The sequence below is a fragment of the Oryctolagus cuniculus genome, chromosome 7 (assembly GCF_964237555.1).
Source record: "Oryctolagus cuniculus chromosome 7, mOryCun1.1, whole genome shotgun sequence".
Lineage (NCBI taxonomy): Eukaryota > Metazoa > Chordata > Mammalia > Lagomorpha > Leporidae > Oryctolagus > Oryctolagus cuniculus.
The window spans coordinates 105,621,932-105,645,559 of record NC_091438.1 but is presented as its reverse complement, the minus strand read 5'-3'; the positions used below and the strand labels follow the sequence as shown (position 1 = coordinate 105,645,559).

The window sequence follows — 23,628 nt, the reverse complement described above, 5'->3', positions numbered from 1 at the left end:
ACAAAAAAATTGGTGGGACAATTCCTGAAAGAAATCAGCAGCTAATGAATGGTTAATTCATTTTTTAAAAAAGGACGAAATGATGTTGGGAGAAATTAACCTTGTTCATGCCTTTATTGAAGAAGATTAATGATTAACAGCAGAAACAGCAACCAATATCATGGAGATCTTCATTGGTTCACAATTATGACTAAAAGATTTAAGAGAACAACCTTTCTGCTCAATGAGGGCCAAAACTATTGTTCCCAGATCAGCTGCAGACAAGATCAGAGTTTTCTATGGAAATTTCCAAAAAGTATGATCAAGACCTTGAAGAATTTCTTCAAATAATTATAAGAAGTAAAACATGGCTTTACTATTAGGATCCTAAAGACAAAGCACAAGCCATGTGTTGGCTACCAAGAAGTGGAAGTGGTTCAGTCAAAGCAAAAGCAGACTAGTCAAAAGCAAAGGTCATGGCAATAGTTGTTTGTAATGCTCCAGGCATTTTGGTTATTGATATTCCAGAGGGCCAAAGAATGATGTCATATGCTTATTATAAGAGTGTTCTCATAACATTAGCCAAATTTTAGCAGAAAATACCTGAGAGATTTTCCCCTTCTCCATCATGACACCATTCCTGCTCATTCCTCTCTTTAAAAAGGGTCAATTTTCTGAGAATTTCGAGAAATCATTAGGAATCTACCTTTCATTCTCACTCGACTCCTCTTTTTGTTTTGTTTCTTTACTAATCTTAAAGATGACCACAAAGCCCATCCCAACAAATCTTTTTTTTTTTTTAATTATTTTATTTGTTTGAAAGAGTTAGAAACCGAGGAAAGAGAGAGAGAGAGAGAGAGAGAGAGAGAGAGAATATCTATCCACTGGTTCATTCCCCAAATGGCTGCAACAGCTGGAGCTGGGATGATCTGAAGCCAGGAGCCAGGAGCTTCTTCCAGGTCTCCTACATGGGTGCAGGGGCTCAAGAACTTGGGCCATCTTCTGCTGCTTTCCCAGGTGCATTAGCAGGGAGCTGCATGGGAAGTGGAGCAGCAGGGACACAAACCAGTGCCCACATGGGATGCCAGCACTGCAGGTGGGACCTTTAACCCACTGTGCCAGAGCGCTGGCCTCCCTGATAAACCTTTTAAAAAAAATTGATTAATGTGCTAAGGGCTGTAATGAAAAAAGTAGATAATGTTAAAGAACAGATGGGTAACATAAACAGATGAAAACTTAGAATGAATCAAAAGGAAATGTGAAATATAAGGAATTGCAATAAAAGAATTGGTCAGAGGAATGGGATAAATGGTTGAATAAGGAATCTGTTGTTTTTGTAAACCACAATGGGAGATTTATCCTATATTATTACACCAACAAGAAAAACTGAATTAAGGAGAAAATTGATAAATACATGCTTTATGAAGTTCTTTTAAACATCTGAATTAGCTCTTAAAAGGAGAAAGATAAGAAATAACATATTATGTCAAGCTAATAGGTTATAAACTTCAGTTTCTATGAAATTTTAGATAGCTTGGCTGCCTCAAAAAGTAAGTGTTATATTATTTCCCATCTCCTACTTTATACTTCAATAATAGTTAATCTAATATTTTAGAAATTTTAAAGGGAGTTTTCCTAATACTCTTAGCTACTATGAGAAATGTATGATTTTTAATTTATACAAATTGAACTAAATTTTATATATTTCCATGTTTAAAGGTAAAAACAAAAACCACACAAAATGAGAAGTAACTAGTATTACTGATCCACATCCTCATCCATTTCTTTGTTCAGTCAACAAATATTTGCTGAGTATTTCTTCATTATAGGTGACAGAACATTCTGTTCATTCTAGGCAATAAATAAAACAAAAATCTTTGCCCTCAAGGACTACCATTCCTTCACTGGAGATGTATTTTTAAACAAGTATATACCTGTAAGCATAGATTTTATTGGAAAATTAAAGCAAAGGCAAAGGATTAAAATGTTGGGAAGAAATTCTTTTTTATGTACATTGGTTAGAAGAGTCTGAAACAGTGACATTTAAAAGAAAGTAAATTATGAGATTTTTCTGGAGGCAAAATATTCCAAACAGCAAATGCACAAACCCTGAAATGGGAACATACTGTGCTTGATGTGCTGTGGAACAATATAATTAGCCAAGGGTGAAGAGTTCAAAGTCAGTCCTGCTGGGCCCTTTAAGAATGGGAGCTTTTACTAGAGTGAAATAGGAAAGACTTAAGGATTTTGAGCAGGGAAACCAGAGATTACATATGGTCTTGGCAAAAGGATTACATTTAGGCAGCTACTGCAACTTGTTAATGACTTCCTGGGAGTGATAGTCTAATTTATGTTGCAGATAAAAAAGATATTTGCTGATGCAGTGGGATATAAGCGAGAGGTGAAGGGTAACTCTGTTTTTCACCTGAGTAACTAAAGAATGGAATTTGCCATTTACTGATATGGGAAGCAACAGCAGAGTAAACTGGAAAAGAGGGGGAAATAAATTCAGTTTTGGATATGAATATTGAGATGTCTACTAACAATAGATTTTTTTTTGAAGTCCGTTTTCTTGGGAGAGGCTTTGACTAACGACTTGTAAATTACTGGTATAGGTGATTTTCAAAGGCATAATAGTGAAAAGAACAGGTTTGAGGAGTAACCCCAGTGAATACTCCAATATTTAGTTATAGGAGAGATGAGGAAGTATCAGAAAGAAAACGGGGAGCAGTAGTGCTGCAGACACCAGACAGAGGGTTTCAAAACTAAGTGATAATGAGATCAAAATAGCTGATGAGCCCGTTTAGAATGCAACTGTAAACTGGCCACTGCACTTGGCTACCAGCTATTGCGGACGTTCACAAAAGCTGTTTTGGTGGAGTGGCAGGATTGACAAAAAGCTTGAGTATCTTATTGTACAAAGAACACACAGTTCTCTCGCAAGAGATTTCAACAAACTGCGCTTAAGAAAGACTGAGCTGGGGGAGACTGGAGAGATGTTGAAGGTTTCGGAAGAGAGAACAAAAGAGATCCAGAAGTGTGGGTCGAGTGAATGAAATGGGAAACTTCAGCGTAATTTCCCGGGCAGCACGAGGGGATCCTTCAGTTACTAGTGAGCGCGACAAATCCCAAGAGCTACGTGCTTTTCTCTAGTCTTGTTCAACTGCTGCAGAAGAGTAGAACGTTGCGACAAGAAACGAGTTTTAAAGTGGGATAGTGTGAGGGCAGGGCAGAGAATAATCGTCCGGTCTGGTGGCTCCCAAGCCAAGACGCTCACAGAACGAAGGCATTCAACTTGCGAGCGCAGCCCAAAGAGAACTCGTCTTTTCCCAGGGCAAGCGCAGCAGTTCGTTTTTAAAAGGCTCCGGTAGGGCCAGAAGCCTTTGACGAAACCCAGAGGAGAGGTAAGGTGACCCCTTCCCCAATCCAGGGGCGGGTCGCTCCGGGCCCCGCGGGGGTGGGCTTCGGTGTCAGCGCCGCAACTTACATCCCGAGGTTCGGCTGCTTACGGCTGTTTGTCGGAGAGAAGTACATGGTGGCGACTGGCGAGGGAGCGGTGGTTCACCGCTGCCCTGGCTGCTCCGGGAGTCCCCGTCCCCAGACCCCCGGCGTCGGCGGCTCCGGCCGAGCACCGGAATGTTTGCCGGGCGTCATGGAGACGGCGGAGTCCCGGCCCAACAAGCGGCCGCGCGGTTGGCTGGCGGCACGAGGCCGAGGAGGAGGGCGGAGGCGGAGGGGAGGGCAGAGGGTTGGTGGAGCGGGAGGAAGCTCCGGCCGACGACTAGAAGGAGGAGGCGGGCGGCCCGGGCCCCAGGCCCCTCCCAGGCTCTGAATCTCCCGGCTGCAGGCGGATGGATGGGGCTTCTTCAGGCGCTGGCGGCAGCAGCGAAGGTGGCGGCGGCAGCAGCGGGAGCGGCTGTAAGTGCAGCCTCCACAAACCATCTCTCCCCTCCTACTCCTGTTTGGGGTGACGGACTCCTGAGGTGTCCTCAGTCCCCTTTCTCTCCTTCCCCTCCCCCACCGCAGAGTACCGCCCGGAAGACCCTGAACTTCCGGGGCGGGGCTCCCGGAGAACGCGCCCGGCTCGCTGGCGGCGCGGAGTGGCGCATGCGCAGCGCGCCTCCCCCGCCCACCGGCTCCCTCCCCCCTCCCCGCCCCTTCCCAGCCCAGTCTTTTTGCCTGCGCTGTGGCGGCGGCGCGGCTCTTCCCCGGCGTCCGCGGCGCGCTGCGAGTCCGCTGCGGAGTGAGTTCGCCTCGCCCGGTTCGCATCCGGCCGTGTCTGCGGTCGGCCCCTGATCCCGGGCGGGGTGGGGCTAAGCTGACCACCCTGACCCGTGGCTCCTCCTCTTTTCCTCCGTTTTTCCCTCTGTTGTGTCTCGCTCTGCAGCCCCTGTGGTGAGCAGGCTCCTGGGCCAAGCTGCCCTTTTCGGAGGGAGTGAGGGAGGGAAGAGAGACTCGCCCAGGGCCTCGCTGTGAGGGGACAGGGTGTTCCCAGCGCCCGGGAGGAGCCCCCGGAGCAGACGCCGGCCCCCCTCTGAGTAGCCTTGTTCTTTCAGCTGATAGTGGAGCCGTCCCGGGCCTGGAGCCCGCCTCTGGTTCTCGCATGCTTTGTGACCTTGGGCGAGTCACTACACCTCTCTGGGCAATAGTGTTCGCTATTTAAAGCCTCCTGCAACGCTGAAACTCTGCAATTTTGCAGAAAAATGTATGCAATTCCAAGACTGGCCTGGCTACCAGAGGCCACGTAACCGAAATGAGCCCGGAGTCGAGTGAGCCTTTCGTCAAATCAGGGGTGGAATGAGGCACCCTATTGATGAAGTCGCGTTTATCCCCTACCGTCGGGTACGACGTGCAGGACTCAAGGCTCATTGATGTTTAAAATTTGCCATGGGATCCTTGTCCTAATTCCCGGCCATCTTTTTCAAGCGGTGACAGGGAGTGAATGGTGAGCTTGTGGTATCTGCGTTTCTGTCTCACTGCTACTGAGGCTTTCTTTCCTTTGATCCAGATGGTGTGGTGGCTCGATTCTCCCAGTGCCTGGCTGAGTTTCGGACGTGGTTAAGAACCAACTGGTTGAGGTTCAATGCAGACAAGACGGATGTGATGCTGGTAGGCAGGGGGCACACTTGGAGATGAAGGGAGGGAAAAAGCCACACTCCCTCAAGTCATTATAAGTATCCTATTGCTCTTCTTACATGTTCCAGGGTTTGAGAACTTCTGATGGGCCAGTAATTTCCAGAATTTGGGTGAGATGAAAATTATATATCAGTAATATAAGAACTGTAAACACATCAGTTTGTAATATCCTGATAAAATGGGTCCAGTGAATAAAACTCTTGGTAAAAATTCTGAAAAGAAAGCTACACCTGTTCTTGAAAGAGTCAAAGGTTTTATTAGTGTTTTAGGGTGGTGTTAATAATACAAACCCTACTAACCAAAAGATGCTGACTGTCGCATAGGTGTGAGTCTTCCAAATGTCATGCATTACTGCTTTGCATCCTGCACTCTGCCTAGTAAAATAAAGGTCAATTCAGTTTATCTAAAATGTCGTTTTTAAAAACAGTGTGAAGTTTTTTGGTACTTGAGTATTTTGAACCAAAGTGGTAACTATCCATAGATTTTAACTGCCACCGTCATGCAGATAGGGCATAGACTGTCACTTTTAAATAAAAATTTCAGGAAATAGCTTACAAAAAAACCTTAAATGATTCATGGACCCTGAAAATCATTAGCTATAGAATTTGTGTTAATGGTTTTAATGTGTTGCTTTTATCTATTTCAACCAGCCCTGCAGTTCTAAATTGTTAAAAGTGTAGGTAATTTTTGAGTTGCATAACAGACAGGGTTGTATAGTGTATACATTACTTGCATTTGAGTCAGGTATTGGTACTGAATAAAAGGTTGTATTTCTTGGGTATATGTAAATTGCTAAAGAATTTTATTGATTAGTCTAAGGCACTGAAGTAAAATTGTAACCCAAAATGCTTTTGTTAACAGTGAAATAACAGCTTTGATTGTGTTTGTGTGTGTTTGTGTGTGGGCGTGTGCATGCCTTATAGCTGTTATAAAATTATTTAATGATTTTTGAATGGAGGATTCAGTAAATTGCTTAAAAATAATTTTCCAATGTAATAGCAGTTTTGAATAGCTTGATGCAATAAAAATTCATATTAGTTTGCCTGAAAGGAAAAAAATGAGGCCTTTAGATGGGAAATATGAGCTAAAAGAGGCATTTATTTAGGCTTTTTATAGTGATTTTTTGTTTTGGGACATAAACCACAGACCTCATATAAAATCGGAATTAGCCACCTTTTTAGTTTAACTTTAAACATTTTACTATCTAACAGAATTGCCATTTTGAGTATCATATTATTAAGTAATATGAAGTGTAATCATTTAAACATCATATTTAATGGTGAATTTTCTTATGCCTTTAGCTCTATTATGCCCTATTTTCAACTCTTTTAGGCTTTAAAGATACACTTTTTGTTAACCCACGTATAAATATTTACTGTTTGCATTTGAATACAAAGAAATATCTGTTGAATTAATCCAAAGTGCTGAAGAACTAAGGGTAATGGATGGAACTAACAAGGAGGTATATTCAGACTTAATAAAAGGAAGAATGCTCCAAACCAAATGTTTGGGGCTTTTTTTTTTTTTTTTTTTAAGAGCAGCCTCTTCATGAGATGCAGTGACCCAGTTAGAGAGTGTGTTAAACAGACAAGCCTGGTAGGAAATCACGATGGGGATACCCACTCATCAAGGTAGAGAACTGAGTAGAAACCCCTAAGAGCCCACCCAGCACTAAGCTTCTATGACTAACAAGTAGTTACTTATTTAAAATTTTATTTATTTGAGAGACAGAATTCCCATCTGCTAGTTCACTTCTCAGATGCTTGCAACAGGTCACCTCAGTCCAGGTTTCCCATGTGGGTGGCAAGACCCCAGCTACTTGGAGCCATCACCACTGCCTCCCAGGTCTAGAATCAGGAGCTAGACCTCGGAATTGAACCCAGGTACTCTGATGTCTAATGTGGGACATGGGCTTAACCTCTCTAGGCCAAACACCCACCCCAGTTTTTTATGTAGTTGGTATTGAAGAAGGTAAGCAAGAATTTGGAGAAAGACTTTGCCTTTCTTAAGCTGGCTCCAGAAATTTTTACAGATAAATATATCACTGCAATATAATGAGTGGATGTATACAAATTCAGTAGTAATGTGTACCTTGACTTACAGTTTTAGAGCTGTGTCTGTTTACCCTTACAATATCTAAATCTAAGAAAACCACTGAACCAACATTTCTCAAAAAAGGGAGGAAAAAAATGTAGAGGGAAGCTTTCTTTGAAAGATGCCATCTAAAGTTAGAAATATTGATAGGCAATAAATTTATATAAGTCATTTAGTAGTAAGGTGGATACTCGTTCAAAAATTGCTCAGATCTCAGTTGTCCTGACAGTTTCAGAATTAATTCAATAGTTTAAGGGACCGCTGCCCTCTGCTCTTTATCACAGTTGGAATTTTTGTTGATGGCTTAAGTGAATTATCAAAGATTCATTGGACTTAAGCCAGCAAGTTGTTGCTGTGTCTTGTATCTTAATAGCACTTAAACATTTTTCCTTTTGGTAGCTAGCTATATACTGCATATATTAGCTTTTGTGTTTTACTGGAAAATCTTCCTCCATCCCTTCGGTATACAACCCGAGTTTCTAAAACCTCTAGGCCCCTTACTGTTTTTATCTGTACCCACCTCAGGTCCATTCGCATCCATTGTTCTTTGCCTTCAGCTCTTTTCAGCAAGTATATCAAGTGAAAACTGTTTGGATATGAACTAATTTTTAAAAAAAGGCATTTTTATTTCAAGTCCAAAGGACTAACATAATTCAACAGAGTAACTGTTAGAAACTATATAACCATTCTAAGATATTTACCCCTGCTAAGGAATTCTGAAAAACACATTTTCTTAAAAATGAAATGAAAATACGATACAGTAAATAGTAAAAATTGTTTGTAGACTTGGGAACCTTAAAGTTTTCCTTTCTCTTCTTTCCTTTCCTTTTCTTTCAGTAGAAAATGTGCATCAGATGTTTATATTTAATTGGTTTACAGACTGTCTGTGGACTCTTTTCCTGTCAAATTACCAGGTAATGTCCTTTCACTTAGCAGCTACTTCATATGCCTGTACATGCAGTGTATTCATGCACAAATTATTACTGGGCAAGAGTGTGAAGTTATTGTTGAATCTTTAGAAATAGCAAAATGTGTGATGGAGTCTAGCATTTTAAGAGAATACAAGTAATCTAAGAAAACCTCCCCTATATTGCATTATAGGTATGGATTTTAAGCAAAATTATGTATGCACACATTTATGCAACATACCATAGCCCTGGCATCACATTATTTCAGGGAATTAATGATTCTCATAATTAACTGATTAAATTTGATAGTCATTTTTGAAACTACTTTAAGAACCACCCTTAGAAATTTAAAAAAAAAAAAAGGAAAAACGGTGTTTTGAGTAAGACATTTTAATTTTTGGTTTAGTAAAACTTGTCAGTGCTTGTTTGAGTATCGCTTTTGTATTGGCCAGTATCTGCCCTAGTCATGGAAGTGAAACATCTTTGTTACATCAAGGCCATTGAGCCAGTATATTAAACTTCAAATTGCGGCATTGCAAATAGTTTCTCCGTGGTTACAGTCAACTAGATCATTTTATATTCATCAAAGAAGAGCATTTCAGTACCTTACAGTTTCAAGTTGTGTCTAGTGCAAAATTTGAGCCTTGCACAACTATTTTGCCAGGGTGACAGAATACCTAAAAAAAACTCCTTAATCTCTGATCTCACCCCCCTGAAGGTTTTGGGGACTTGGGATTTTAACATTTCCTGTTGGGAGTCAACCAGGAGAGGAATATTTGTCATTTCAAAGTGCAGTTCGTGCCGCTGTTGCATCACAGCAACATCCGTTTTCCTGCAAATGCACTTTAAAAAAGCCCCAGACGTCAAAGAGAACCTGTTTCCCCCGAACTCCGTCAGCACCTGACGCGGCTCCCGGGGCCGCCGGCTCCCCCGAGCCCTCCCGGCCCGCCGGGGCCGACCCTCAGCCCGGCCGGGGGCGGTGTCGGTGTCGGCGCGCGGATGCCCGCCTCCCCCACACCCACCTTGGCTCCGCCCACTCCCCCCGCCCTGCGCGCTCTGCCGCGGCCGGGAGGGCTGGCCGCGGGGCCGCGCGGGCGCGCGTCCTGGCTGCCGCGCGTGCTCGCTGGCCTTTTCCCTCCAGTGCTGCACAGCCGGGGCGCCGCGAGGGGGCGGAGTGTGGTGTGGTGGGCGCGCTCGGGCGGCTCCTGCGCGTTCCCGCCGAGGCCGCGGCGGCGGGAGCGGCGGAGACGGCAGCGGCTGGAGTCCCGTTGCCGAGTCTCACATCCGGGTTCTGGCCGTGACCCAGCTGCGGCCGCCGCGGAGATGTGACCCGGCAGTACGGCAAATATGGCGGAGGTAAGGGAGCGAGCTCCCCTCCCCGTCCCGAAGCGGGGCGCCCCCGGGCTCTGGTCGGGGAGGAGTGGAGTGGGCCTGGCCAGGAGAGGCCCGGCCCTGCCGGCGCCACTGCCCACCTGTTGTCCGGAACAGGCCACGCTGTGGGCGCGAGCTTTGCCGGGAACTTAGTTGGGAAGGGTCCGGGGGTAGCAGGAAACGGAGGCGTAGTTGGACTTGGGGGGCAGTTTGAAGGGTCGGGAGCTGCGCAGCAGTGCGGGCGGCGGAGGAGGGCCAGCCTGTAGGGGAAGGGGTGCTGGTGGCGCAACTTGGCCGGCCGGTGCTAGGGGCCGGGAGCGGAGCTGCTGCTTCCTCTTACGAAGTTTCTTCCCTCCCTGGCCGAGATGCTGTTGCGCCCTTCCGCGTCACCCCCGCAGCCACCCATTTACTTCGCGAGGAAAACCCAATGCGGAGCGGCCTGTGAGAACTTACTTTCTTGATAGTGGAGCAGCTAACCTGGCCGCCGCCGGCCAGCCCTGGAGGGTGGGGAGTCGCCCCCTTTTCTCCAGTTTCATTCCCCCCCCCCCCCCCCGCGCGCCTTCAGCGCGCAAAGGTAGAAGCTCAGTTGCTTTTCCACCTTTCCCCTCTCCACTTTCCGGGCTTGTTTTTGTTTGCCTTTTCACTCTACCAAGTCAAAACTTTTTTTTCCCCTCTAATAAAAGTTTTCCTTCTTTGAGATACATATATATGTATAATTTTTTGTTTGGTTTGGTTTTGGTCTCTTTCCTCTTCTAGTAGGCAAATTCCCAAAGCTCCTTTCTTCAGTGGTAGGTGTTTTACGTGTTTGGACCTTAGATCCGTGGGTGAAGAATTACTGTTGGTGTGTGATCAGTTGGAATCTGTATGTGCTACTGAAAATTTTAAAGTTTTTGCGTCTGATTTAAGCCTTTAAATAAACAGAGGAAGTTTTGTGGAGTTGTTTTGTTTCGTTTACTTTTATTCCTTCACTTGTGGAAGGATTTCGTTTTTCGTTATCCCCTGGAGTTGGAAATTATATATTTGGACTTTTCGGTCTCTTAGGAGCTAAGGTACTCTATAAATATTTTTCTTGTTTGAATTGCTATTTTCATGGTTTTAGAGGCACCCAAAACAGATTCAGGAAGTTGGTAATTTTATGTAGTGATGGCTGCTTTTGTCAACACAGTGATCCCTTTTAAGTTTTGAGATACAGAAACATGTTTAGTTATGGAAACCTTTTCATGTGACTGTTGAGTGAAGAAACCTAATGGTTAATTCTTCTGGAGTGGCTCTTATGGTATTATTTCTGCTTTCTTTATCAAAACTGGCTTTATGTTTATGTCCGGGATTACTTACTGTTTAAGGAGAAATTTTGCTCTAGTAGATTGTTGCTAATACTTTTTAAATATATTTGATATTTCTAATTTGCAGCTAAATTTAGGTCTTAGATTTGACTCTTCGTGGTTATAAAAATGTAGTTAAAGGCCTATGGGTTGGAGAATAGTATTGCTGTTTCATTTCTGTGATTAGATTCATTTTGTTAGTCTTGAGAGTAGAGACCCAGATTTTAGTCTTGGTGAAGTTCTTACTCTTGATTTATTTCTTTCATATGTAAGGGGGAGAAATAGTGGGCAGCTAAATTTAAATATATTTTGTTAATTAGTCTTCAGTGGGCCTTTTTTTCCAGAGTGCCCATTAGATAAGCAGTGTTATGCTATGTAGGTAGTGTTTCATTCCCTAATGCTGCTGCTTATGGTGGTTTGAGCTTTAAGCTGTATAGTCATTCTAAGGCAAGATACAGTTGAAGGAAAATAACTTACTGTGTGAAAATACAGTGAAATTTCAGTTTAGGGAAACCATCACAAATGTTACTGCCCAGAGTACTAGGAACTTTGTATATGTGTTAACATTTTTTTCTCATTTCAGAAATTAAAGATGATTGCTTTAGGGTAAGATAGAAGGAAAGCAATACTTAAGATCACTAGTCATTTCCTAATATTTCCTAGTATATTTTTTAGTTTTCTTAAACATTTCAATACTTGAAGAATGAAGCTCTCATGTTTTGTAGAAATGCATGGGTAGTTCAATTCAGAAAAGCAGAAGCCTGGATTTTGCTTTCAGTGTATTTATTTAATTCTTGGTATCTTTACATAATTCATCTTTCGAATTCTTCAGTTACCTGTAGATGTTTTATTTATACTGAATTTGGAGGCAGAGTAGTATAAACTTCTTGCTCTATATCCTAGAAAAAAAATGTAAAACTGGTGAATAGTTGAAAAAGTAGAATTAATTTATATTTTTCCTGGTCTCAGTACTTTCATAATTAGAATGATTTTCAAAACCAATAATTTCAATAAACTAGATGAAGGGGGAAGCACTTGGTTTATAGAGTGCTTTTACTTACCTTAGTGAGAGCTCTCAGTAGATTGATTTTTTTGTGATGCCAATGTAAAGCATGTGGCAAAATAATTCATATGCTGAACTGTTGCACTTTGGATCCAGTAGATGTGAGGATTGAAGATGACTGGTGAAATAAGAGTAAGGGCAAAGCCATAATATGCTTTTCTTTGATAAATCTGAGGGGAAAAACAGGTTATTGAAGAAGCATGTCTCCAGAGAAAAAACAGGTATTAGGCTTCTGGGGTTTTTGTTGCTGCTGTTTCCTCTGAGAGTATGACCCTGACTTTGTTTTTCTAGAAAAATATTTAGTTCTTGCATACAAATTACTTTAGATTTGAATAGGGTGTACTGATTTTGTACTTGATCTGATCATTTCAGTCCATGATAGTTAGTATGTAAAAATATTTGTTCTTAAATTGTGGTAACATTGAAAATATTTAATACGCTTAGAAGAATACTTTCTGGTCATACTTCTCATTGTTTTATCCCCTAAACTTATTACTGACTTTCTTAAAGGAGGCTCTCATAGTCACACTTTTTAAAAGAGAAAAAATTACAGGCTATTCAGAATTTTAAGAACGCAATGAGTGATAGAAAAAAATAAGAGGAAGAAATGGTTGGTCCTTTGGGTCTTATAAGGAATGTAGTATAGGGACGTTTGGGAGTGAACAATTTGTCTTTTATTTCAGAGTTTGTAAACATGTGAGGGACTTTTTTCTATAGGAAAAAAAAAATTGAAAAAGCCATAGCACAGTGCAAGACCTACCTTTCACCTAGGTCACAATTCTCTGGTATAAAGAAAAAAAGTTTAATGTATTTAGTTCATATAATCATTTTAAATATTTTAATATTTCTAAAAATGATAATCTACTTTCATTATTACATCTGTCCATTCATTTCTTTTAAAAACAGACTCCTTCCCTAGCACTTTTTTGAGTGTGCCTGGATTTTGTTCTTTAAGGAAGTAGGAAATGTTGAATGTTATTCTTTAAAATGTTTTAACTCTTATTAAGCAAAATTTGTTTCACTGCAGTGAGTTTAAGCTTTAAATAATTCTCTACACTGGTAATGATTCTTTTTTTAGTATTTATATTTCAGAGTTAATAAGGTTTTAATCCAAAGTACTCAAAAATACCCTTCCATGAGAACTCTGAAAAGTTTAACTCAGAGTAAAAGTCAAAGCACTTGATAAGGTGGGAAAGGTTTAGTTGGAGAAATAACGAAGTGAATTACTGTAAAATAATTCTGGCGAGACTTATCAGTTTGCCAAATAATTCAGGAATAAACACAGCCGTTAATGTTTAAAAGATTTTCAAACGGTTTTGAAATTCATTGGAGTGATTGCACTTTTTAAGTACCAGTCCTTGTTTGGAGCACCTTTTTTTTTTTTTTAATTTTGTGACTTAAAATAAGTCAGACTGTTGTCGTTATGCTTATGTAGTTGATATGAAATTTATAAAGTAGAACCCCAAAAGCTTCTTTGCAAATTGAGGTTTTTTTCCTCATAGTGCTACATCCCATCCATTTAGCTGAGTACTCCTAAGTAGTGTTTTGATTTTTTGAGCAATTCATAATAAAAATAAAATACCTAGGTCTCACAGAAAATTGAACTAAACTTGAAGAAACTAAATTTTTTCATCACAGAGAAAATGAAACTGAACTGAGTTTATATAATTTGTCTTAGGTTGCACAATTAGTGTGTGATATGATTAAGACTTTTAATTCCTAGTGCCTATTTTCCATAATGCCATTCTAGTCTCTAAATTACAACTACTATGGTAAATTTGCTAATCTTAGCTCATATGCATCCTTTTTTTTAAAACAGTATCTTCCAAATTGGCAATCTGTTTTTTTTTTTTTAAGGTTTATTTATTTATATGAAATGCAGAGTGAGAGAGAGAGAGAGAGAATCTTCCATCAGCTGGTTCATTGCCCAAATGAATGCAACAGCCAGGGTTGGGCCAGGCAGAAGCCAGGAAGGAGCCTGAAGCTTTTTCTGGGTCTCCTATTTGGCTGCAGGGGCCCATGGAGTTGGGCCATCATCTGCTGCTTTCCCAGCTGCATTAGCAGGGAGCTGGATTGAAAGTGAAGCAGCAGATCTGCTACTACATGGGATGCCAGCATCGCAGGTGGAGGCTTTACCCCCTAAGCCACAACACTGGCCCCCTCCAATGCATGCTTAACTTTTTTATACTTAAGCTTTTTTGAGTATAACATCCAAGTGACAGTCTTGAATGAGGGCTGTGGGGCGGGGGGGAATAAGCCCCTTGGCACAGTACATTTCACCTTTCAATTTGGAGTAAGATAGCTGCTTCCTGACTTCTGTATGCCCATTTTCAGAACTATGAGAATCTGATTTTAGAGAGGGTGATAGCAGCGCTTAAAGATGTGATAGTTGAAGTGGTTTGAGGGGAAGAAATCATTTTGACAGTTAACTCACTGAAAGTGAGCTTTGGATTTCCTGGAATAAAAGGGTCTCCTGATTACTTTGTGGTTTTACTACCTTAATTTTTTAAGAGGTAAAGGTAATACGCTAGTTAATCTTTCACTCTGTCCCAAATTATAGGTTGGTTTTTTTTTTTTTTTTTTGGTATGAGAAATTTCCTTCCATGTTGTAGAAAATTGTGAAAGAAACATTTGAAAGTATCAGGCATTGAATGTTTGTTACAACTGTTAGGAACTTTATCAACTAAATGATACAAATGTGTGAAATATGTGGGTGAAGGTAACTTGCTGTAAAAGTGACTGGAATTTATCTTTTGATTGTCTGCGTATGTGTATGTGTAGTGTTTTCCATCTGAGATAAAAGTGTACCAAAGAAAATTAATTTTCCAAAATTATACTTAAAAAACAGCAAGTACTGTTTTCTTAAAAGTTGCAACCTAAAGAAAATAAAACTGGTTCAGAATTCCCCAAGATAATCCCCACTGCCTTTTTTTTTTTTTTTTTAAGACCGAGTAATGTATGAGCATGGTTAGAAAAGCCCAATAGCACAGAAAGGTCTAACATGGGAGGTGAGGGGGAGCTGCCTCTCCCTGACATGCTCCCCTAGAGGTACCTATTCGTGTATTGTGTGTGTTCATTTGGGGGACATTTTAAATACATATTCTATCCCAACTTACTCCCTGATTCTATACTTTTTTCTTTATTGCTAATTTTTTTCATATTTTTTCTTAAAACACTAAGAAATCTTTCTTATTCTTTATAATTGTTTCATAATCTTCCATTATTTGAAATAAGTGTAATTTCTAAATTGTTAAGTGATAGACTTTACATTTCTTACCGTTTTGCTCTAAGCAGCATTGTTGTAATGAATGTTATAAGCATGTTGATATACTTTTTTAGGTAAATTCATGGATAAGTTCATGTTATCAAAATTATTTCCAGAGTGGTTGAAACAACTCAGGTTTTTTCTGACAGCATATGACTATGGATTTATTTTTGCTATTATTTGAAAGGCAGAGCAACAGAGAGAGGGACAGACATAGAGATCTTACATTTGTTGGTTCACTCCCCAAATGGCTGCAGCAACCAGGTCTGGGCCAGGCTGAAGTCAGGAGCCAGGAACTCTGGGTCTTCCACAAGGGTGTCAGCCACACAAGTACTTGGGCCATCTTCTCCCTTCCTGGATGCATTAGCAGGAAACTAGATCTGAAGCTGAATAGCCAGTGCTCTTTAGGATCCTGGTGTGGCAAGAGGCAGTTTAACCCACTGTGCCACAACACTGGCCTCTTGAATACATTTTGATCCCAAATTTTAATCTTCTTTTCTGCTTAAACTCTACAGTTTTAGTCTTTCTTTTGGGGGGGGGGGGAACAAAAGCTATTGCTGTAAGTATTTGTTTATTTTGTTCTTACCTCTTTCTCTCCCTTTCTGATTGACTTTAGTAATTAATAGTAGATCTTGCATGTCTTCCTGGAAGGTATTGTTAGATACCAGCTTCTAAAAAGACATAGCTAACAGTGTCGCTTAGCAGGTAAATTGCATTCACATTTAAACATGCTTTGAACTGATGAATACCATTTTAAAAAGAAAGAGAAAGTGAGAAAGAGGAGAGAGGCACAGAGAGAAAAATATTTGTATTGTTTTTCTAGTAGATAATGGGAGGAACGCTGAGGAGTCAGAAGTTGTGGGTTTCAGGTTTGCTTCACCGAACCTTGGTCTAGTCACTTTATCTCCCTGAGTTTACTAATCTATAAAATGAGGTGGGTAGGTATTATTGTCAGTTTTATGATTGTGCTCCAGTGACTATATGCATTTGAAGATGTGTAGCACGTATAAACATAAACTAGTGCTGCTGTTATTTTATACCTAATAAAAATTGCCCTCTTTGCACACCGAAACCTTCTGTTGTAACTATATTCAACTTTTGTCTTGAAATATGTTGTTGTCCAGTTGCACAATTTAATATTTAGAATTTGAGTTATTTTCATTTGCCAGTCTTCCAGAAGCTTACCTTTGGTTTAATTGAATATAGTTCACTCTCAAGAAACTTAGCTCACTCTTACTCTCCTGCTGATACAGTAGAATTTATTTTGTACATGAAATACTGAAATGTATGTAGATACTAAGTGTATTCATGGGCCAAACATCACCTTTTCCTCTCTTCTGTGTCTACACATACCTTCAGTCAGGTCATAGTTTGAAAGATTCCTGTATCCTTAAAGAAAGTTTCTAAATTGATTGGAGAGACAAAATGAGAATTCCCTACTGCTGGCTCAGCCTCAATTCCTGAGATGGTGACCAGGCCAGGAACTCAACCCAGGTCTCCCACTGCAGCCTCTCAGGGTTTGGAAAGGAGTCAGGAGCCAGAACTGAGTATCAAATTCAGGTACTCTGATGTGGGTTGTGGGTATCTTAAACACTAGGCTAAATGCTAGTCCACATTCATGTTTTCTTTGAACACAGGCTGTTCCCTATGCTGGTTATACTTAGAAATGCTACCAATCTTAAAAATATTTGATATCTTATGAATGGAAAGTAGTTGAAGCTTTTTTCAGAACTTTGGTAACTATTTACTAATAAAAAAACAATCAGTGTGAGATTTATTGGCATTTGGTACTGTGAGGCCTTCTGCAAACTGAAGTGTAGGGATGCCCTTTGCAATTCAATATCCCTGTTGTTTCTAATACCTAACATCTGTAGAAACATACCTTTTTTTGAATAGTCATTTTTAATCAAAGTCTTTTATCAGAAGAATGTTAAATAGAATAATCATGGAGTTCTTAAAAAAAACAATTCTCAAACTTTTAAGCTCCTAAGTTCTAAGAAATACCAGTGTTTTTTATGCCATGCAGGACTGTTCCAAAAGTTTATTAAAGAGCTGGCATTGTGGCATAGCAGGTTAGGCCATCACCTGGGACGCGGGCATCCCATGTGGGTTCTGGTTTGAGTCCCTGCTGTTGTATTTCCAATCCAGCTGCCTGCTGATGGGCCTGGGAATGCAACAGAAGATAGTCCAAAGTGCTTGGGCCTTGCACCCAAATGGGAGACCCTGATGAATGAGGCTGTTGGCTTCAGCCTGTCCCTGCCCTGGCTGTAGGCCATTTGCGGAGTGAATCAGCAGATGGAAGATTTCTTTCTGTCTCGCCTTCCCTCTGTAACTCTGCCTTTCACATAAATAAATCTTTAATAAAAAAGAAAGAAAACAAGAAAAGCATTGTAAAGCTGCTTTCCGTGGATGGTGAACTTGGGAGCAGGTGAAGGTGGTCATCGGCATTGCTGTGGCCTTGCACAATGATTTTGCTTACACTTAGGAAATACACTGTAACTGTCTGAAATATAAGTGAGTTAATATTTTTAAATATTGGTTTCCTGTGTAACAGTTTGTTTGGTGCTTAAATCAATTTTAAGCCGGAAATGTGTAGCTCTGCCTAAAAGATGTTAAGCAAGTTGGAAACCCTAATGATTACATTACTCTCTTTGCATCACCCTACTCTTCAGCTTTCCATTAAAAGAATTTAATTAAAAAATAGGACTATATTGACTGTGCTCTGGCAGAATAATTTGTAAATAATGATAGTGGTGTAACATTGGAAATATTTAATACTGGCTACTCTCTTTTCATTAGAATGATAATGCTGCAAGAAAGAACCATTCTTTTAGAATAGAAGAATTTAAAGCAAAAAATAGGACCTTTGAGAAAGTGTGCCTCAAGAACTTGATGTAAATCACCATGCCATTCTTACTACATACCATTACATGTTTTATTATGTAGTAGCATCACAAAAAATTTTGAAAATGGAATCTTAGGACATTGGAATTTGACCTGATTTTTAAATTTTAAAGAATTGGGTATTTTCCTCATTTCTATTTTGTTCTCCTTGCTTCTGTGCCCCATTGTTTAGCAGAAAGAAAATACTGTAATATCCCTTTCTCCCTTTGGTAGTGCTTTTGGCCTTCCATCATCTTTGTCTTCTAATAAGCATGAAATATATAGCTCTGAATGAATTGGCAAAATTTTACTTCTAAGGATAACATCTTGAGTTATTGAATTTGTCCTTAAGGTGTTTGTGTTTGTGGTTGATTTGTTTGTAATTGTGGATTAACTGGATTAAGATAAAACACAGCCACACACTGTCAAGTGGTGTGAACTAAAATAAGTTGCTACCAGTTTACTCTTTAAATTTTCCAGTAGCTTTTAGTTAACTTTTATGACAAGTAGAGTGACAAAGTAGTAGAAGGAACATTGAAATTGGATTCTGTGCAAGCTTCCTTATTAGATAATCTAACTTCTCTAGGCATTGGCTTGCATGATTGCTAACGGTAGTTTAAAAGTATGTTTTTTATTCCTAAGGTCAACTTTAATATAGTGTTCAGTGCTTAAATAACATTTTAATTTTTTCAGCCACTTTCTTACAATCTAATTTTTAGTTAAAATAATTTCTTAAATTGTTCTTATCCCTTCTGACACACATTTTTGTAAGCCAGAGACCAGTTTGATTGCAAAGTGTATGCAGTATTTTCTAAATTGAAAGGAGAAAGTCTATTTCAAAAATATTCTGAAGATCTAAAAATCCTACCTCTTAAACCACATTCTTGTGTTCGCCTTTAAAAATCTGAATCAATTTCATATTGTCTTAGTTTCTAAATTTAGAAATGTTTTTGAGTTCTGTTTATATGTAATGAAAGATTTATGCAAGAAGTTTTAATATGCCTTACCTAATCTAGATAGATGATTCCTTTACTGTTTGTGAAGATACACAATACAAAAATGCTAATTTTTCTTCTTTTCTCTTCTCATTAGCCATCTGTTGAGTCTTCAAGTCCAGGTAAGTATTTTCCTGGATTTTTATATATATACATATATAAATATATATATATTTGGCTAACATTTGTCCTATTAGTTGCATAAAGGCTAGAGGCATTAGACTATCATCTGACTTGCTTTTCTTCCAAATGCTTCTTTTCTCTGGGGAAAAAGAAATGGATGAAATGTTTGACAGCCCATGAAAGTACAGGTGAGGCTGCTGTGAGTTCATCGTCATGACTATTTTTGGGTTCTCTTTTTTTCTTTTTCTTTCTATGAATTGCCATATGTATTTCTTACAGTTTTAAATTGTTACTTGGTTTGAAGTATATATGAATTTTTTTAGGAGATCAGCTTAGTAATACCTACTTGTGTAGGAAATGGAATTTTTATTTTTGAGAAAAAAATCAGTGTATTTACTGAGGGAGAGGAAAATAAAAAATTCATCAAGTCAATAATGATCTAAATCACTGACATTATTCTCAAATATGAAAATGATCAAGGTTAACCTTTGATCATGTTTCTATGATTTTTTTTTATTCTTCCTCACATAATCTACAGATTATTTTCCCTTAACTTAGATACTGCAAACTTGGGAGCTTTGGACCAATGTGGACCACAAATATTTTTAATTGCAATATTATTTAAAAATTAAAATATTTCATATAAATCAAGGTTGAGGATTTTCATATCAATTGCATCACTGGCATCACTGAATATTGTATTTTTACATGGCAGTAATTGGTTGAATTTAAATAGCAGTGAGAAAAGAGTTAGGAATTAGTCTCTTGCCTTAGTTTCCAAGAGAAGTTTACCAAGTTTACTTAGTTTACCAAGAGAAGTGAGAGTTGTCCTCTGCATGAGGTATACAGGTTAAAGAACAGTCCGGTATGGCAGGTTGAAAAATGGAGTCCTCTGAAGCATAGTAATGTTTTGTTTGAAAATAAGTCACATATATATTGGATATGCAGATACAGTGTTTTCCATGTCACTGAGTTTTCAGATTATTGAAGCATTACCTTTCTTCATTTATAAGTTTTAGGAAGAAAACTTTTAAAAATGCTTAACAGCTTAACAGGATATAAGTCTTTTTCTTTCTTTTCTTTTCTTTTCTTTTCTTTTCTTTTCTTTTCTTTTCTTTTCTTTTCTTTTCTCTTCTCTTCTTTCTTTCTTCCTTTCTTTCTTTTTCTTTCTCCCTTCCCTTCCCTTTTTCTTTTTCTTTTTCTTTTTCTTTCCTTTTTCTTTTTCTTTTTCTTTTTCTTTATCTTTTTCTTTTTCTTTTTCTTTTTCTTTTTCTTCCCTCCCCTCCCCTCCCGTCCACTCCCCTCCCCCTTTCTTCCCTTTCTTTCTTCTGGGTCCTTTTCATAGCCACAAATCATTGTACTCTGTGAGGGTTTTAGAATAGATTACCTCCAGATCCCTTTTAAAAGATCAGTAGGAGTGCAGTGGAGGATGGCCCAAGTGCTTGGGCCCTGCACCCCATGGGAGACCAGAATAAGCACCTGGCTCCTGCCATTGGATCAGCGCGGTGCGCTGGCTGCAGCGCGCCGGCCACGGTGGCCATGGGAGGGTGAACCAACAGCAAAAAGAAGACCTTTCGCTCTGTCTCTCACTGTCCACTCTGCCTGTAAAACAAAACAAAACAAACAAACAAAAAAACAAAACCAGATCAGTGTACTAAATTGATAGTTGATTTTGTCTTTATTTCAGCTGAAAAATCTCTTCAGTATGCTTGAAATTAAAGTACATTAGGCTTTGTGGCATTTCTCAAACTCAGCATTTTTTTTTTCTTCTTCCTGGCTTATAAGTACATCCTGAGTGATAGATGTTGGAAGTAATCTGGTCACTGAAACCTTTTTAGGATGGAATTGCTTCAATATTTTTTTTTTGTTTTACGCAGAGAACCATTTTCATTGAAAAAATCAGTTCTAGTTGTTTTTCTTATGCATAAGTATATACAAATAATGAAAATGATACTAGTAACAAACATTCTCAGTTTCTATTGCATTTGAATCAGCCTAGCAGAACTGGAAAAAATAGTGGAGTTTGAAATATTCAAACATCTTTAATATCACTTGCTATGTGTTGAATATTTATACATACAGATTGAATGTTTATGCTTTGTTTTCAGACTGAGGAAGGTCTCAGAGTTAGATAGGATTTATAATATGAAGCTTTTGCCCAAGGGAATTCCTACTGTTCTTACAAGTAATGCTGGTTATAGGCAGTTAAAGAAGTTGGTGAAGAAAATTAAAAGTTGAGGCTTTGTGCAAAAAAGCCTTTGGTCCACTGGTAAAAGGCTGTGCCCTTTGTAGCATCTGTACTTTGGAACCAGTGCTACTAATGGTAGTCACATGACCATGATAAGTGATTTGTCTTAGGCTCCACCTGGGTAAGACATAGTGGAGACATAATACAGGGTCTAGTAGCCATTGCAAGACTAGTAGCCATTGGAGGTGGAGATTAAGGGAGGGAAAGATAATCAGATGCAATTAAATGAGTACATGTGATACATTGTAAAATGAAATTATCTTTGAATTTTTGAAATGGTATATCTTTTAGCAATTCTGTAGTAGGGTGGGAATTGAAGACAAAGCAGTGATCTATGTTCTGAATGTGAAGCAAGATACTTATTTACACAAAATATGAGGCTCCCTGCCCCTAATAATTTATTAAATAGATTTTTTTTCCACCTAGGAGACACCTAACAATGGGTCTAGCAATTATAAAGGAATAAAATGGTTAGTTGGTCCTAAAGAAAAAGGCAAAGTCAGATAAAACAGAGATTAAATTAAGGCAAGGAAAAATTTTGAATGTTTATAGAAACAAATGCGATGTGTATAGAGGAAGGAAGAAAAAAATGTATTTATGCTTTGTTATTTAATATAGTGAGAAGTAGAGTGGTAGTATTCAAATATAATTGGCTTTGCACATAATAAAATATGGGAACTTGGGGTTACGCATGTAACATGATTTAATACTGTGTACTAATAAAAGCTTGATTTTTTTTCTTTTAAGTAGCTGATAAATGATAGTAGAAAAATAAATTAGGAATTGAGAATACTTGTTTTTGACAATACCTGCATCCAACAAAAATTATGATTAAGATAGTAGTATATAAAGATTGATCTATCTATTTATTTGAAAGACTGAGTTATAGAGAGAGGTGGAGACGGAGAGAGAGGTCTTCCATATATTGGTTCACTCCCCAAATGACCACACAGCAGGAGCTGAGCTGATCTGAAGCCAGGAGCCAGCAGGAGCTTCTTCCGGGTCTCCCATGTCAGTGTAAGGGTCCAAGCACCTGAGCCATCTTCTACTGCTTTTCCAGGTGCATTATTAGGGAACTGGATCGAAGTGGAGCAGCTGAGATTGAACCAGTCACCAAAAGGGATGCTGGCACTGCAGGCCAGGGCATTAACCTGCTGCATCATGCACTACCCACCACGTCCCTCCACCCTTTTTTTTTTTTAAAGTGATTTTCTGCTAACAGGGAGAAGAAAAGTATAGATAACACTCTGGAGGAATACACAATTACAGACTACTAAAAGTCCGAGAAATTTTATGAGAATTTTCCATTGAAAACCTAGAAAGAAATAGTTACCAGTTGAGACAAATGACAGCTCACTTACTGGTTGTCAAGTTGGTGCTCCTACACAATACCCTGTCCAGTCCCTCAACTAATGTAACAGTGCTCTACTAAATTATTGCCTTTTTTTATTATTATTTCCAGGAAAAGTTAAGGTAATATGCCTGTACTTTTCTAAATGTTTTTATTTTACAAATAATTATTAAACTCTGATAACTATTAGCAACTCATTTTTACTTGTAATTTAATGTAAGATTACATCTGATTTGTCTGGCAGTTATGTAATTATTTTATATTTAAAATACGGCTTAATATATTTTTTATGTGTAAATGTGTATGCCTCAAAGAATTCAATGACTACTAAGTGCTTTGCCATTTGTACTGGCTTGGAATCATCATTTTAGTCAACATAGCTTGCTGAGGGGCCAGTGCTGTGGCATAGCAGGTAAAGCTGCTGCCTGCAGTGCTGGCATCCTATATGGGTGCTGGTTCTAGTCCTGGCTGCTCTACTTCAGATCTAGCTCTCTACTATGTTCTGGGAGAGCAGTAGAAGATAGCCCAAGTCCTTGGGCCCCTGCACCCACATGGGAGACGTGGAAGAAGCTCCTGGCTCCTGGCTTCAGATCAGCATAGCTCCAGCCATTGCGGCCAACTGGGGAGTGAACCAGCAGATGGAAGACCTCTTTCTGCCTCTCCTTCTCTCTCTGTGTATCTCTTTCAAATAAATGATTAAAAAATAGACTGCTGAAATACTCTTTGAGGTAGGATGATGGTAAGCAACTCACTTGTTTATTAGTAAACCATGCTTTGGAAACTTACATCTAGATTTAGTGATGGTCAAATGTGAGGACATTTTACAGGATATATATGCCCAGCCTTGGCAATTTACTAATACAAAGCCATATTCCCCAACCACCAGGCTG

The 23,628-nt window shown here is 39.4% G+C and overlaps 2 protein-coding genes and 1 long non-coding RNA gene across 32 annotated transcripts in view; 1 reads left to right on the top strand and 2 right to left on the bottom strand.

The window, feature by feature from the left end:
• Positions 1-3,668, bottom strand: part of DNAI4 (dynein axonemal intermediate chain 4) — a 96,977-nt gene extending 93,309 nt beyond the window's left edge. For all 3 annotated transcript variants that reach the window (XM_051857654.2, XM_008265088.4, XM_017346207.3), the window contains exon 1: positions 3,467-3,668. In XM_051857654.2, coding sequence (XP_051713614.2) covers positions 3,467-3,513 — 47 coding nt within the window. In that variant the 5' untranslated portion in view covers positions 3,514-3,668. The remainder of the gene's footprint in view (positions 1-3,466) is intronic.
• A 24-nt stretch (positions 3,669-3,692) lies between these two features.
• Positions 3,693-23,628, top strand: part of MIER1 (MIER1 transcriptional regulator) — a 68,229-nt gene continuing 48,293 nt past the window's right edge. For 2 of the 28 annotated variants that reach the window (XR_011390673.1, XM_070078318.1), the window contains exons 1-4: positions 3,703-3,897; positions 4,988-5,088; positions 8,047-8,123; positions 19,114-19,138. Coding sequence is in view for 26 of the 28 variants with exons in the window: in XM_070078318.1 (XP_069934419.1) it covers positions 8,064-8,123; positions 19,114-19,138 (85 nt within the window). In the remaining 2 variants the exon portion in view is untranslated. Of the gene's footprint in view, positions 3,898-4,092; positions 4,375-4,987; positions 5,089-5,183; positions 5,226-8,046; positions 8,124-9,201; positions 9,474-9,506; positions 9,930-19,113; positions 19,139-19,290; positions 19,328-23,628 lie in introns of those variants that run through there. The other 26 variants (XM_070078315.1, XM_008265089.4, XM_070078319.1 and 23 more) reach the window with 26 other exon arrangements.
• Positions 11,368-12,644, bottom strand: LOC138850637 (uncharacterized). Its single transcript, XR_011390674.1, has 2 exons — positions 11,872-12,644; positions 11,368-11,709 (listed from the first exon to the last, which is right to left on the bottom strand). It is a non-coding gene; the product is annotated as an uncharacterized lncRNA (long non-coding RNA).